The 17,466-nt window shown below is 39.7% G+C and overlaps 1 protein-coding gene across 4 annotated transcripts in view; it reads left to right on the top strand.

Annotated features, from left to right (window-relative positions):
• Positions 1-17,466, top strand: part of MDH1B (malate dehydrogenase 1B) — a 33,568-nt gene that overhangs the window by 13,658 nt on the left and 2,444 nt on the right. For 3 of the 4 annotated variants that reach the window (XM_033230550.1, XM_033230546.1, XM_033230548.1), the window contains 6 exons: positions 1,084-1,225; positions 2,933-3,096; positions 5,708-5,847; positions 6,461-6,512; positions 12,973-13,050; positions 16,447-16,497. In XM_033230550.1, coding sequence (XP_033086441.1) covers positions 1,084-1,225; positions 2,933-3,096; positions 5,708-5,847; positions 6,461-6,512; positions 12,973-13,050; positions 16,447-16,497 — 627 coding nt within the window. The remainder of the gene's footprint in view (positions 1-1,083; positions 1,226-2,932; positions 3,097-5,707; positions 5,848-6,460; positions 6,513-12,972; positions 13,051-16,446; positions 16,498-17,466) is intronic. The other variant, XM_033230549.1, reaches the window with a different exon arrangement.

The following is a 17,466-nucleotide window of genomic DNA, read 5'->3' on the forward strand; positions in this document are numbered from 1 at the left end:
TGAGGGTGATACCTGAACACAACTGTGTGAGAGAGGGTAATAGTTGGAGCTGCTGGAACCATTTTATGACCATGAGGGGCAGGCCAAAAGAATCACATCTCTGAGCTGCTGAACCAGCACATGTCACTGCCTACCATGACTTACCTGAGAAAAGTAGTCCTTCTAGTTAAGACAAGTCAAAGACAAAAGCAATCTTGTACAGGAGAACAGGGAAGAAGTTAATCTCCACAGTAAGAAGTGGTGTGGACTTAAAAGTGATTAAGTTTTTAGGCAAATAAATAAGTTAAATAAGTAAATAAATAAAATTATTTATTTGCAGTTTTCATACAACCTTCCTAGACAGTTCACAATGATAAAATCATATTGAATGCTAATGCCTATTTCTCTCTAACCACTGTGGTCTTATTTTACTTCTTAGCATGTATCACTTTGTATAACAGTTGTTTTCTCATCCAATTTCCACCACCTCTAGAATGTTGCAAGGATTTGAGCTGATTTGTTTTCTTCTAAACCTAGTACCTTAGAGTTGCCTCACACATAGAATAGAATTCATAACTATTTGTTGACTAAGATGTTGCCCAGGGTCCTCTTACAATATCCTCATTTTGCCAGAGATGAAACCCATCAGAGAGTTAAGTGATTTGCCCTAATTTCTATTCTAGTCCAGAAACAAGAACTCCTTGTCAAAAATCAAAGCATATTGAAAAGTCCTTTCTCCCTCACCTCTCTTGACCTCTCACTCACTCTCTCTCCACCTCTCTCTCTCTCTCAGTGGCAAGCAAAGTCAGGACAAACACCAGTGAAATAATTTTCAGTAGCAGTTTCTTTCAGGGAACATTTCATTATTTCTTTAATTTAATTATACACCATACCATTCATAGAACATTATTAGGTACTGCCAGACTATGATAATTAGGGAGGTGATTCACACATTTTGCACAATTTTAGGAATCATAAACTTAGATTCATTTTATAACAAAAGAACCAATCCGAAAACAAACATGTACATAAACAAAAAATAGGGTTCAAGTGATTTTTATATTAATATACATTATTATTTTTTTAACTTTCCGTTCTTCACAGACATTAAAGATGTGATCATTTGGGGTAATATCAGTGGAAATAATTACGTTGATCTGAGAAAAACAAGGGTGTACAGATACGAGAGTGCCATTTGGGGACCTCTTCATTATTCACGCCCCCTTTTAAACTTGATCTTTGACAGGTACGGTATATTTTTAAGTGAAGCATACTGACAGTGTTAAAATAAATGTTTAATGGTTGTAATCTTTTAAATCATCTTATAAATCTTTGTACAAAAATAACTTGCATTGTTCACACTCATATTTGTTCATGTTGTCTACCACAGAATCAGAAAATTCCACAGAATATCAACTAGGTAATTGATTTGATTTTGAAATTATGAATTATTATATTTCAGATCCTTCAGTAGCTCATATATTCAAGTAAGGTTATCTCTAAAGCAAGCGTGTATAAGGGAATCTTACTAAGTGTAAAGACAGAGCTATCTCTCCAGGTTGAAATTAATTGAAATGTTTTCAAGCAAGGAATTAAGATGATGAGCAGGCACAGGCCAGGCTGGGCGTTGTGTGGCAGGAGGCCGAAGCAAGAGGTCATGAGGAACACGGTCCCAGGACCAAGCCACCCAGGCTGGGATTCTCACTTAGCCACTTAGTAGCCGTGTGACTTTAGAGAAGCTGCTTAGCCTCTCTATGACTCAGTTTTCATCTGCAAAGTGGAAATGGTAACATAATAAGGGCCTTCCCTATAGGGTCTTGGGGAAGATGAAATGGATTACTCCCGATAAAGGACTTAGAGCTGTGTCTGCACAATAAGCCCTAGCAATTATGATGAGGCAGAGGAGAAGCAGGAAGGAGCACCTCTGAAGCATTTTTTCTAAACTTTGCAGCACTTTCCCAGTGGTAGCATTTTCTTTCCATTGCCTGTTGCTTTTCTTTTCTTCCTCAGACCATAGGAACTTCACCCCTGCCTAGGGAGGATGTGTCCCAAGTTCGCTATTTTGAAGCGTGATTCCTCTGCATTTGTTGCCTGGGCAGGACCAGTGTTGCATAGAGCTGTGTCGTGCAGGGTTAGCAGAGACTGACCAACTGGACTATTCTCTGAGTTTAGACTTCAGATCATAAACATATAATTATTTTCCTAATTCTCAACGTGATCCAGCTTGAGCACCCCAATCCAAAAATCAGAAATCTGATCTGAAATGCACCAAAAACTAACTTTTTGAGCACCAACATGATGCCACTAGTGGAAAATTCTACACTCGGCACCTTTGCTTTCCGGTGGTTTAATTTACACAATCTTTGCTTTGTGCACAAAATTATTAAATACGTTGTATAAAATTACCTTCAGGCTATGTGTATAAGGTATATGCGAAACATAAATGAACTTGTGTTTAGACCTGAGTTCCATTCCCATGATATTTCATTGTGTGTTTGCAAATATTCCAAAATCTGAAACACTGTGGTCAGATTTAGGCGAAGATTTAGCATTTAGGCTAAGGGGTACTCACCCTGTAATTCAATGTTTTATGAAATTATTTTGTTTAATGTGTAGGGTACTACTGGTTCCAAGGTAGTATCTACACAGGATCAATTCTTTGTAATGAAAATAATGGTTCTTGCCATTTTTAGCCACATTTCTGTGTTCCATATTTATAGTATCATATTTTTAGTTTGACATCTTGGGACTCCTTTCTACTACATTTCACTATTTTTCAATTGACTTTTTATGGGGATTGAAGACACTTGAGGAAAGACACTAGAAATAAAGTCATATTTCTATTTTGACTGTGGATTAGGTTTCTGATACTTAGTTCCATTGAGCCAGGGAATACTCTTTTTCACTTTAATTCCTCTCTCCATTGTAAAATTGTTTCTTTCTCTCCTTACAGTGAGTGGGTAAAAAGAGAATTTGTAGCAACTCTTAAAAACTTGACCGCCACAGGAAGACAATTTGGAGGCATTTTGGCTGCACACAGTATAGCCACTACGTTGAAATACTGGTATCATGGCTCACCACCTGGGGAGATTGTATCTTTAGGAATATTGAGTGAAGGTAAATCTGGGTTTTCTGTGTCTTGTAAAATCTTAAAACCTATGTCTATGCCTTGTGCTCCTAATTCTGTGTCCCCACCCATCTAGCTCTTAACGTGGTCCATAAGCTGCCTGGACTTTTACAATTTCATAATAATTCATTCATTCAATTATTCATTCAGAAAGTCAACAATATTTTGTATGAATGCATTGGAAATACACATAGGAGTTAAGATGTGGCCTCTGCCTTCAGGAAACCTACGGTAGAATAAACAAGAGCCAAATACATAAACAAAATCTGTTGTTAGGTTTTCCTAGCAAGAGATAAGGGGAAAGCAAGTTCTATTCTAGGCAGGAAGCAGGGGGAACCAGTACAGGCTTCATGAAGAAGGCGACACTCCAGTAAGCCTAAAGTATGAGGAGTGTTGACCTGGAAGACAAGTGTGGAAAGAACGCTGGGCACAGGGAGCCATAGGAGCACAGACACAAAGGCAGGATAGAGAGGGACACTTAAGGACCCAGATCTCAGGGTACCAGGCAACACTGGGGATGTGGAAAGGTTGCTCTCCATCCACAAATACTGCATATAAACTTTTACAGCCCTAATGTTTTAATCTGCTAAAAACTATGCAGAAGACTTCTACATTTTTGTTTGTTTGCTTGAGATGGAGTCTTGCTGTGACACTCAGGCTGGAGTGCAATGGCGCCATCTCAGCTCACTGCAACCCCCGCCTTCCGGGTTCAAGTGATTCTTCTGCCCCAGCCTCCTGGGTAGCTGGGACCACAGGTGCACGCCACTATGCCCAGCTAATTTTTGTATTTTTAGTAGAGACAGGGTTTCACCATGTTGGCCAGAATGGTCTCAATCTCCTGACCTTGTGATCTGTCTGCTTCGGTTTCCCATAGTGCTGGGATTACAGGCTTGGGCCACCATGCCCGGCCGACTTCTACCATTTTTACACAACAGGAAAGAGAATAGCTGCTGTTCTGTCATCTATAAGGTCTATCTTAAGCATCTCTTCCCTTTGGGTTCTACTTTCTCCTTTAGCAAGCTTATCCACTCCTAGAGCTGCAGACCTGGGCCTCTCTGCCTCTAGCTTCTGAAACATTGTCACCTGGATGTCATGTCATCACTTCCATCCAACATATACCAAACTGTATGTACTGTCTTCCTTCCCAATTGGTTCCATCTCTTGTATTCTTTATGTTATAAGTAGAACCACGATCTTCCCTGTTGTTTCAGTGACACCAGTGCAGGTTAAGGAAATCTCCCCAAATCCCTCATGTCAGAATGAATCTCTGTCTCTTCTCTGTATCCCCACATAGCATTTTGTTCCCCTGTCACAGAGAATATTATAGTCTGCCTGTTTTTCATCATGTGATTAGTTGCATATGTCCCCTTCATTGTGGCACCCTGAGGGCAAAGGCTTTTTCTGGGCCATGTCTTTGCCTCTTCACGGGAGAAGCATTTTATATCCAGACACTCAATGAATCTTGTTTAACTGAAGTTAAGGTGCATGAACATTGCCATAGTGTGAATTCAGATCAGCAAATTATCTCCTTAGGGAAACAGGCATTTAAAACCTTACCTTTATTTGTAGAAAGAAAGTTTAATTAATCTCTGTAGGAATTATATTCAGAAATAAACAATGCAGTACTTGGGGGAGAGGGGTAGATGATTGTTGTCTGTCTTTCTGAAACCATACCAAACAGGTAAACCCTCAGACCTTGTCTGCCCATAAGGCTAACTCTTCACACATTAAACAAAATACAGCATTACTTGAAGACCTGGGAAGCCTTCTAAGGAAAAGTCTTTTAGATCTTGGTTTCTTGAATGTCCTCAATGTTTTTTGTTGTTGTTGTTGCTTTTTTGTTTTTGTTTGTTTGTTTGTTTTTGTTTTTTGCCCTGGTGACATTTTTGTTGTTTAGAATGGCAGAAATAATTTTCTTATGTGATTGAGGCACCAGAAACGGGGACAATTTTGTCTGAATGGTGCTCAGTTAGTAATACATATGGTCAATCTTTTTATTTAGAGCACATCCAAATATAAGTATTTCTGTATATCTTAAAGAAATTAAATGTGTTATTAAATGAAGGATGGCTTCTGCTTAAGATGTAGAAACATGTGAAGGAAATCATCCTACATGAAGCAAACACACACCAAAACACATGGCAAACTGGGGACTGCAAAGGAATAACCAAATTTCCTGCCTCCCCTCCTTTCCCTTCCCAGTTCCTCATACTCTGGCTGTGGGAGTGCCATAGCAGGCGAGAAGAGTGGAAGGCTAGATGGACAAATGACTTAGGCTCATGGGCTGCATAGGGGTCCAGGGGAAAGCCAAGCAGGCAGACAAAAAGAATACAGACAGGGCTCAAAAGAGAAAGACTGCACTAACCTCTGGATGAGAGAGAAATACAGATGGCAGAATTGTTAGAACTTAGATAGTTGCTTAGTCAGTCCTGCTAGAGGGAGCATTTCTGTCCTCCTTGGAGAAGAATTCCCAGCAATTTAATTCCATCATTATCATTAAAAATCCTGTATTATGTTTGTCCTTTTCTATAGTGCTTAAGAGAAAAGGTGCATGTTTCTAAGTGCTGCCGCATTGCTTTGCTTTGTGTTGGCTCACTGCAGGCCAGTTTGGTATTCCTAAAGGGATCGTCTTTTCTATGCCTGTGAAATTTGAGAATGGAACTTGGATGGTTCTTACAGATCTCAAAGATATTGAAATAAGTGAACAAATAATGACCAGAATGACAAGTGATCTAATTCAGGTAATGTCAGAATAGATGCAAGGGGACTGACCTTGATAATGATCTTAAACTGATTCCCCTAGGCCAAGGCATATATTGGTTTTTCTATGGATTCAAATTTTTTTTAATTCCTAAAAGTAATGAGATAATAAAAGTTTGAAAAACATCAGTGAAAGAACATTACTCATTTGGTTATACAATTTCTGATATGTTAAAAATATTTGTTCGTTATTTAAAAATGAAGAATCAAAGTGTTTTTCTATTAAAGAATAGTTAAGTTGCCAGGTGTGGTGGCTCACGCCTGTAATACTTTGGGAGGCCGAGGTGGGTGGATCACCTGAGGTCAGGAATTTGAGACCAGCCTGACCAACATGGAGAAACCTTGTCTCTATTAAAAATACAAAAATTAGGCGGGCATGGTGGTGCAGGCCTGTAATCCCAGCTATTTGGGAGGCTGAGGCAGGAGAATCACTTGAACCCAGAAGGCAGAGGTTGCAGTGAGCCAAGATTACACCACTGCACTCCAGCCTGGGCAACAAGAGCAAAACTCCATCTAAAAAAAAAAAAAAAAAAAAGAATAATTAAGTTAGGAATTGTGGTCATTTAATTCTGTGATTATAAAATTTTTCAACAGGAGAAACTTGTTGCACTTGGAGACAAGATACATTTTCAGCCATACCAATCAGGTAAGCTCTTAGATGTGACGTTTTATTGGACTGCTATTAAAAGAGTATTAACATATTTATTATAACTAAATCATTGGTAATATGAATAACTCCCATTTGTATTTTATCATTTCTAAACTAAATTCATGACAAAATAAACTGTTAATTTCAATGTGTCCTTTGAAATTAAACATCTCATAAGAATGTTAAAGAAAACACAACTTAAGAACGCTATGATCTTATAAATGTTGTAGGTATCATATTTATTAATTTCCTAGGACTACCGTAACAAATTACCACAAATTGGATGGCTTAAAAACAACAGAAATTTACTTGTTCACAGCTCAGGAGACTAGAAGACCTGATGTGAGGTATCAGCAGGGCCACACTCTCTCTGAAGGCTCGAAAAAGAATTCTTTCTTGCTTTTTCTAGCTTTGGGTTGCAGTGCTTGCATTCTTGGCTCGTTGCTGCATCACTCCAACCTCTGCTTCTCTCTTCACATGTCTGTCTTTCCTCTGTATATGTCTGTGTTTCCAAATCTCTCTCTCTCTCTTTATAAGGATACCAGTCATTGCATTCAGGACCCACCCTAAACCAGTATGATCCCATCTTAAATTGATTATGTCCGCCAAAACTCTATTTCCCATAAGATCACATTCACAGGTACCAGGCATTAGGATGTCAACATATCTTTTTTTTTTTTTTTTTTTGATATAGAGTCTCACTCTGTTGCCCAGGCTGGAATGCAGTGGTGTCATCTCAGCTCACCACAACTCACGCCTCCCAGGTTCAAGCGATGCTCCTGTCTCAGCCTCCTGAGTAGCTGGAACTACAGGTGCACACCACCATGCCTGGCTAATTTTTGCATTTTTAGTAGAGACGGGGTTTCACTATGTTGGTCAGGCTGGTCTTGAACTCCTGACCTCATGATCCATCCACCTCGGCCCCCAAAGTGCTGGGATTACAGGCATGAGCCACCACGCCTGGCCAACTTCAACATATCTTTTTGGAAACACAATTCAACCTACAACACCAGATTTATTTTTAGATAACTTTATTAAAAGCCAACAGATTTCAATAAGCTTATATTTCTTATTGGTATGTTCTCCACTCATAAGAAATAAGGGAGGGCTGACATCTTTTCTTTGCCTTAAAGATGATCTCATCTTAGGTATGGATATATACATCTAGAAATAAAGCAATTTATTTATGCAAAGGGCTTTAGTCAAGTGTCTTGGAGCCCAACATTCCTTCCTTCTGCTAATGTGTGTGCGGTACCAACTATAAGCTAGTGCTAGGAGCTGGAAATACAGAGGTGAATGAGATAGACCTGATCTTGCCCTCTCGGAACCTGCAGTCTATCAAGGGGCTGGCCACACATTATATAGATGACTGCAGTTGTGGTGCATTGGAGGAGTAACTGCTGGCTGCCATGCTGTCAGAGCTCATGCCTGTGGATAGAAGGGAAGAACCTGAAGCAGGAAAGTATATATCAACTTGTTTGGAAAAACTGCGGAAAAGCTTATGTGGCCAAAGCCAGAAGAGATGGAGCTGAGAGATACAGCCATGAGGAGATGCGAGAGCTACAGAAGATTTCTAGATGGAGAGAACCTGGTCAGGTGTGGGATTAGTTTGAAAAACATCCTGGAATAAAGCAAGACTGTTTGCAGAAAGACTGGTATTGTGGGGTAGCGCATACAGCCAAGACCAGAGGCAGTAGAAATTTGAGAGATATTTAGGAGGTGGAATTATCAAGACTTGCTGATGAATCTGATTGGCTCTGGTGAATCCCAACTGGCAACCGGGCAGATTTACTATTGATAAGGGGAAAATGGTAAAAGAACGAGAGAGAGAGAGAAAATATGGGAATGTGGGAGGTGTGTGTGTGCATGCATGCCTGTGGATGGAAGAGGAAGAAGCATGGTGCCAGAGTAGAAAAAGCATGAGTTTCATTTCTTACATTTTGATTCTGAAATACCTGTGTGATATCTAAAATGGAAATGTCACATGGAGAACTGTATAATTCTTGGAGCTCAGAAAGATCTGGACTACAGTTGCCAAATGGGGAGTTGTTGACTCATAAATAGAAATGAAGCTATCTGTGTGATGGAGATTGTCTAGAGAGAAGGTAAGAGAAGAAAGCCTGGAAGAACTTAGCCTGTCATGGTTAACTGACAGAAGGCCATGAGAAAGGGGTGGTCAGAGAGTCAGGATAAGCCCCTGAAATCTGATGATGTAAAAGACCTGAAGACAGAGGGTGTTTCAAGAACAAGGACTGGTCTACACTGTCAGATGCTACTGGTGTGTTAGATAAAATGAGACCTGAAAAATACCCAATGGTTGTATGACCGAGGTCATTCATGACTTTGCTGAGACTGATTTTATGGAATGGAGAGGGCAGAAATGAGACTAGAGTAGAAAGGAAGGACCTTAGCCTTAGGGGCCAGAGTGTCACTCTGGAGCTGGCATGCTCAGTGCTGTGGGCCAGAGGAATGTGCCATGCACCTTGACAGCAGTGGGAAGGGCCCCATCAGGGCGCTGACCTGATAGAAGGGCTTTTGGGAGGAGGTAACATCGAAACTGTGTTATGAGAGGAAGGGAGGCCAACAGTCAGGGGCATGGAAGGGGTAAATGGGAGAGTTGTTCAATTCAGAGAAAGCAACGCATTCAAAGATAAAGAAAAAAGAAAGAACTTTTGAATAACTGCCAATTTGCTTTATCTGGAAAATAGAGTTTGAGGAATGTCAGGAGGCCAGGAGGTAAGTAGAGGCCTTGTTAAAACCAATGAAGGACTTTAGGCAGAAGAGGGACAGGAGCAGCTTCTAACTTAAAATGATCACTGTCTGCAATGGGAAGAATGAATTGGATGGGGAGAGACAAGAAGCAGGAAGACCAGCTCTGTTGCAGGTAGAGAAATGACGAGGACCTTAAGCAAGCAGTGACTCTGGGGATGTAGGGAAAGAGCTATATTTGCAAGAGATACAATTGGCAGAACTTGACCAATCTGAGATTGAGGTTAAGAGAGCGCTCAAGAGAGTCAAGAATGCCCCTGATGTTTTCAACGTCTCAACACATGGTGATGGTGTTATCTGAGGCAGAACTTCCCAAACAGTGGGCCACAAATGAATTGAATGTGTAGAACTCTTGATCTCCTCAGTCGTGGGGGCAGAATCTGGGGCAGCTGGAGTCCCCAAGCTGGTTGCCTCTCCTGTCCTTGTCACTTACTATGTGCTCTGAGTCAGGAAAATGATTGGGAAGATGCAATTAATGTAATGAATACAGGAAAAGGAGCAGACTTTCAAGAGGCATCTAAGTGAAAGTTCTGGTGGGTAACATATATCTGGAGCCCAGGAGAGAGCTCTGGGCTGGACATGGGGACACAGAGTTGTCAGCAACTGATAGTAATGAGAAGAAACTGATAACCATCGTGACCTCCTGGAGGAGGACCTGAGTGGTGGGGGAGGGAAGACTCCTGCAGTTCAGGGTCTCTTGTGCCTGTTGGATTTTGTTCTGTGTGCATGACATACATATCCAAAAATACAAAGACATGGATAGATATCTGGACGGTTGGATGTTAAAGTTTAACTACTATTAGAGAGGAGAGGGTGAAGATAGAGGGGGAGTGAGCAGAAGGGTTTTCTGCTCAAGTAGAACTCAAGTGCCAGAGCACAGGGTCAGCTGCAAACTGAAAGTGTCTCTGCTGCTAAGGCCAGAGGGAAGGGGAGAAGGTGATGGATGCAGATGCAGGTCGGTGTGTGGAAGGGAGGAATATGGAACCAAACAGGCAGCGGGACCAGGTCCTGAAGGCCAAAGACTCAGGGAAAGGCTGGGCTTCTAAGGAAGGACATGAAGGTTTGAAATGCAGGCATGTATGCATAACGACATTTTGGTCAATGGCAGATGGCATGATACCACAGTGGTCCTGTTGCGGGCCGAAAGAGTGAGGGTCGTGATCAACTCAGTGGAGGCTATATGAGTAAACAGCAAACTGTTCTCATAAATGCAGAATGTTGGCAAACTGACGAACTGCATCTGCTGCCCAGAAGGAATGCTGAGGGCTGTCGCACCCCAAGTGCAGTGTTTCTTGTGATTAGGCACATCTGAAGCTTGTTAGCTATAATAATGGGAACCTGTGATCAATCAAGCAGCTGACCAACCATTAGCTCCTCCCTCCTCTTTCTACCCAATAAATACGAAGGACTGTAGAAGCTCAGGGCTGCCTTTGCTCACTAGAAGCAAGAAGCCCCCTTCTTCCCTTGACCCCTTCTTTTTCTTTAAAACAAATACCTTTTCTTTGTCTTCATTTCTACGTTCGTCCTCCTTTGTTCAGTCCGGTAGTAACTGGGGCAAACCATGGCATGGTCTCATAATGTAATGGAGTTGAGCAATTCCTTCCGCCTAGTGACCTCCTGATGATCCTGATGCTGTGTAGGCCTAGGCTAATAATGTATGTGTTGGTGTCTTTGTTTTTAACAAAAAAATTTGAAAAGAAAAAAGTAATTTTTAAAAATAGAAAAAAGCTTATAAAAGGACATAAAGAATCTAAAGAAAAAGGATATAAAGAAAAAACATTTTTGTATAGTTGTACAAGGTATTTGTGTTTTAAGCAGAGTGCTAATACAAGAGTTTTTAAAAACATAAAAGCTTAAAAATACAGTAAGCTAAGGTTATTATCAAAGAAAGAAAAAAAATTTCAGTGTAGCCTAAGTGCATGGTATTTATCAGTCTGCAGTAGTCTACAATAATGTCCTAGGCCTTCACATTCACTCACCACTCACTCACTGACTCACCCAGAGCAACTTCCAGTCCCGCAAGCTTCATTCATGGTAAGTGCCCTATACAGTTGTACCTTTTTTAAACCTTTTATGCTGTTTTCTTATACTTTTTCTATATTAGATATGTTTAAATACACAAATACTATTATGGTTACAATTGCCTACAGTATTCAGTACAGTAACATGCAGTGCAGGTTTGTAGCCTAGGTGTATGGTAGCCTATACTATCTAGGTTTGTGTAAGTACATTCTTTCATGTTCATGCAATAACAAAATTGCCTAGCAATGCATTTCTCAGAATGTATCTCCCATTATTAACTGACACATGACTGCAACCGTTAAGAGGAAGGGAGAGACACAAAGCAGAAAAAAATATAATTTTTTTCAGAGTTAAGGGCTCAGTGGAAGTTAGGGACCATTAATTTGTATTGCCTGCAATGTATGATTGTGTGATTCCTTGCAAAGATGCTCAGCTGCCTGGATGCAGGAGCAGAAACCTAGATGCATGATTGTAGTAAACCCCAAAATATTAGAGTATACCGCTACCCCCTGCTATTAGAATAAATGCAGTTAGAGTAAAAGTAACACCACAACGTATTCCAACAAAATTTTGAGTTCTTCCATGTTGACTTTATTTGGAGTAGCAAATTATTTCCAAAAAGTTTTTGTTTTTCTCACATTTGTGCACGTGCTTTACTGGTGCCTTAAATAGGTGCTAAGGTGACTTTGGTTATCCACATTGAACATGAGAGTGGAAAATGAGTCCAGTTCACTTGCATTTGGGAACGAAGAAGGTGAGGCAAAGAAATCGAAGGCCATTGCAAGAAAGCAGATGAAGTGATAGACTATGGGGGTCTAGATTGGATACGGAAGGAAGTAATAAACAGAAATAAAATAAAAGGGTCCAAACAAAGGGGATATTGAAACTATTTAACAACCAGTATGGGTACAGATCCCAACCAATTGAAACAGTTGCTGCCTTTCAGAATGGACTAACTCATCAAAATCAACTGCAGGGGACAGAGTGGGTGCCATTGGTCCAGACCATAGAGGGTTGAGTAAGGTGAAAGTACAGGAAGTTGGGGAGGAAGGACAGAGGGAGGGTGGGATTTGGGAATTCAGAGGAGGTTCTGGCTGATGGCCAAGTCACCAGGAGGGGGCCAAACCAAAGCCCAGAGGAGGCAGGAAGGTGGAGGTGCAGGTACAGAGGGATATGTAGAAGTCCAATTGGCCATTGATTTTAACTCATTCATTTATTCTCAGAATGTAGAGGCCCTCTGTGTGGCTTCCTATACTAAGCAGAATAGAGCTTCAAATTACTTTTATGGGAGTGGGCCACAAAACAGTCATTCTAAAATTGACTCCATTGACTTGTAGTTAGTCCTAACTGTCCCATATATACATGCATTATAGAAGTTTTGTGACAGACAAAAAAAAGACTTGATTTTATGCTGTGTTTTTACTAACAAAGGTCAAGGGTATGTGTTTGTGTGTGTGTGTGTGTGTGTGTGTGTGTGTGTTTAATTGATCTTAACTCTGTCACCTTTGGCTCTTGCCCCTGCAAAGAAACACTCTTCCAGATATTCCAAAATCAGAGAATCTCACAGTGTGGAGATCTCTGCTTACTAACATATCAATGAGATTATTCTTGTGTGAGGCTTGTTTAATCTCTTCAATTAATGCAATAATAAATTTCCTGATTTTAGAAACTGAACTACATAAAAAAGATAAAAGGATCTCCTTACCCATCACAGATGACAGCCAGGAAGAACAGGTCTCAGATGGTAGGTACACTTATACTCAATTTTTTAAACTGCCCTTTTTATTCAAGAGTTAACAGTACATTGCAAAGAAAGAAATTTGATCACCCACTAACCATAAAGTGGGAGTTAAGTCATCCTATATTCAAAAAATAGGATTATATTTAAAATCTGTTTAAGTCTTTGGAGAAAATTAGCAGATAGTCACTGTGTACCTTCTATTGCTGGTCACTGTGAGAGACACTGTCTATCTGCTGGTCACTGTGAGAGAGATAAGGAAGTGATGGCCCCACTCACTGGGGAAAGAAGCCATGAGAATATGAAAAGGTAAATGCCAAGACACACAGTGAATTAAATGGCTTAATAAAACAAGGGAAGATAGGTCAAAAGGAAGGAAAGTACATAATAAGTAGTCTAAAAACTCACATGAAAAGGAGAAAGCCTGTAGAGAGGAGAAAATGTAATTGTATCTTGAAATCTAGTTGGGACCTAAGATGGCTAAAGATCTAAAAATGGGCATTTCTTCAGAAACTGAGCTAGTTCAGTCACGGAATAAGAAAAATGTCTGGAGATCTTCTGTACAACAATGTGCATGTCTTCCGAATACAATGTCTTCCAGATGCATATAGGATGGATGAGGCTGAAAAGGTAGGTAGGGGCCATCTGTTGTTTGGCTGAGTGGTTAGTTAGCAATATGACTGAAGAATGGTGGATGATGGGACTGTTGATGAAAAGAGTCAAACTCTGTAAGATATTTTAAGAGATTTATTCCGAGCCGGATATGAGTGACAATGGCCCATGATACAGTCCTCAGGAGGTCCTGAGAACGTATGTCCAAGGTAGTCGGGGTACAGCTCAGTTTTATAGATTTTAGGAAGGCATGAGACATCAATCAAATACATTTAAGAAATACATTGGTTTCATTCAGAAAGGCGAGACAAGTCAAAGATGTAGGTGGGGGGCCTCCAGACTATAGGTAAATTTAAACATTTTCTGGCAGACAATTGGTTAAGTTTGTCTAAAGACCTGGGATTGGTAGAAAGGAATGTTTAGGTTAAGATAAAGGATTGTGGAGATCAAGTTTTATTGTGCAGAGGAGGCTCTCAGATAGCAGACTTAGAGCAGGTTATAAATTGTTTCTTATGAGACTTAGGGTGCCTGGCTCTTAGTTGATTATCTCCTGAATCTAGGGAGAAAGGAAGGAAAACAAAGGGGAGAGGGGATTCTCTATAGAATGTGGATTTTCCCACAAGAGATTTTGCAGGGCAATTTCAAGGTCTGGCAAGGAAATATATTTTGGGGTAAAACATTTTGATTTTCTTCCTTGTCATGGCAGAGTCAGATTGGAAAGTAAGTCACGATATACAGGGTTAAATATCTGATGAGAATTTATGGTTTATAGGGCATGACTCTCAGACTCCTTAGAAAGGAATTTAGGTGGCCGGGCACAGTGGCTCACGCCTGTAATTCCAGCACTTCTGGGAGGCCAAGGCAGACAGATCACCTGAGGTCAGGAGTTCGAGACCAACCTGATCAACATGGAGAAACCCCGTCTCTATTAAAAATACAAAAAAATTAGCTGGGTGTGGTGGCACATGCCTGTAATTCCAGCTACCCAGGAGGCTGAGGCAGGAGAATCACTTGAACCTGGGAAGCGGAGGTTGTGGTGAGCCGAGATCACACCATTGCACTCCAGCCTGGGCAACAAGAGCAAAACCCTGTCTCAAAAAAAAAAAAAAAGAAAAAAGAAAAGAAAGGAATTTGGGCAAGATAAAAAAAATCAGAGCTTAGTCCTCAGGACAAAGCACAAAATAGATGGGGTCAGGCTTAGAGAATTAATCCAGCTGTAACATGAGCCCTGTAGGGGACTATCAACAGCCCAAATCACTGTCCTGACAAGCGTGGTGAACTCAGTCCCACCTAGACAGTGTCTCTCTAGATATCTGAGTGGCAGCACTATTATTGCATTGGCCCACCTGGTGTTAAGCCTAGACAGTGTCTCTCTAGATATCTGAGTGGCAGCACTATTATTGCATTGGCCCAACTGGTGTTAAGCAACACTTAAGATCTGAGGGCACCAAAGCCCTTGTCAGAACTGAGGAAAACTGTAAGATCTGTCATGAAGGAGATGGCAGCTTTCCAGGGTGGAGGAAGAGAAGCCAAATTGTAGAGTGTGTATTCCTGAGACTACTCGCATCAGAACAGTTTAAATTGCTAATTACCGTTTTAGGTTCTTAGACCTCTACCTGAACAAATCATAAGCTTATGCAGATTAAAGAACTTTAGTTGTGATAAAAGAGAGAAAATGGGATTGATTTAAAGTTGTTTTGTAGACCATTTGTTGAATAAGCATAGAATCAAATATAACCAATTACAGTATTTTCCACATTTTGAGAAACATTTCCATAAGCTTAGGTGGATTGTAAAAAACATACAGTGATTAATGAAATCAATTTAATCACTAGCATTTTTCTCACTGAAATAGAATGAAATTGATAAGAAAACAGTAAGGAGACCAGATCTTTTCCCCAATGAACTAGAATAGAATAGAAAGAAAAAGGCAAGTAGAAAAAACAAGAAAAGGGTAAGTAGGACTAGATTAGTGTATTAGTCAGGGTTCCCTAGAGAGGTAGAACTAATAGGATATATAAATATATATAGAATATATAATTATATATTATATATTTTTAAATTATATATTATATATTATAATTATATATTATATATTATAAAATATAAAAATATATAATATATATTATATATATTTATAAATATATAATTTATAATTATTATATATTATATATTAATATATTTTATATATATATATAAAGGGCAGTTTATTAAGTAATAGCTTACATGAGCAAAAGGTCCCACATTAGGCTGTCTGCAAGCTTGAGGAGCAAGGAGAGCCAGACCGAGTCTCAAAACTGAAGAACTTGGAGTCCAATGTTTGAGGGCAGGAGGCATCCAGCATGGGAGAGAGATGTAGGCTGCAAGGCTGGGCAGTTCTCACCTTTTCACATTTTTCTTCCTGCTTTATATTCGCTGACAGGTGATTAGATTGTGCCCACCAGATTAAGGGTGGGTCTGTCTTCCCCAGCCCACTGACTCGAATGTTAATCCCCTTTGGCAACACCCTCACAGACACACCCAGGATTAATACTTCGCATCCTTCAATCCAATCAAGTTGGCACTCAGTATTAACCATCACAATTAGAAAAGGATACGTATTATTTCATGTAATTTTGTTTCATTAATATGTACACAAATGTGCACACTGAACTATAATGTAAAATATGCCTTTTATTGTGGGTCATAGTCACTGAAGTTTGAAAAACATTGACTTAGAACATCTCATGACCTAGTCAGGTTGTTGGTTATATTCTAAATCCAGCATGTTTAATTTAATTTTGATTTTAGAACATAAAGATCTGGTCCCTGATGAAGAAAAAAATCTAGTTATGTCAGACGGTAAGTCAGTGGGGTTATAAACAGTGTCTATATTGCAAATAATCATGACTCATATTGTCCAGTTGTTAGGGAATAATGTTATGGTCTAGCAACCAAAGCAAGTTTTAAATAACTTCATATGCTTCACAGACACTTTGAAATGTGCACAGAAATGTCAACTTTTTTTTTTTTAAATCACTAAAACTGCTTCCTTGTCATATTCACCTCAAACTCTCCCAAAATACTCTAACTTCGGCTCCAATCCCTTGTGTCTCTTGCTTCTCACCTATCCCTTTTCTTCTCAATTCTTTATTATGAAGCCCAAAATAACCAATATGGCAAGATAGCATCTTTCTCAGAAGACAGGTGAGAGGAAGAGACTGAGAGGGCCAAGTTAGAATTCTCCTTAACAGGGAAAATCTGGGAATTTTTGTCTCATTATGTTATATATATATCTCATCATATATATAATTTATAATGTATTACATAAATACACACACATGTATATGGTGTTGACCCTTGAACAGCATGTGTTTGAACTGTGCAGGTCCACTTATCACGCAGATTTTCTTCCACCTCTGCCATCCCTAAGACAGCAAGACCAATGCCTCTTTCCTCCTACTCCTCCCCAGCTTCATCAACATAAAGAAAATGAGGATAAAGAACCTTATCATGATCTATTTCCACTTAATGAATAGTAAATATATTTTCTCTTCCTTATGATTTTCTTAATAACATTTTCTTTTCTCTAGCTTTTATTGTTAGAATGCAGTATATGATACATATAACATACAAAATATATGTTAATCAACTGTTTTGTTATCGGCAAGACTTCTGGTCAACAGTGGGCTATTAGTTAAGTTTTGGGGGGAGTCAAAAGTTATATGCAGATAATTGATGACACAGAGGAATGGTGTCCCTAATCTCCACATTGTTCAAGGGTCAAGTGTATACATATAATATGAGTGCTTGCACATATTTATGTAGAGG

This window comes from Trachypithecus francoisi, unplaced genomic scaffold, assembly GCF_009764315.1.
Source record: "Trachypithecus francoisi isolate TF-2019V2 unplaced genomic scaffold, Tfra_2.0 Lachesis_group13, whole genome shotgun sequence".
NCBI classification, from domain to species: Eukaryota; Metazoa; Chordata; class Mammalia; order Primates; family Cercopithecidae; genus Trachypithecus; species Trachypithecus francoisi.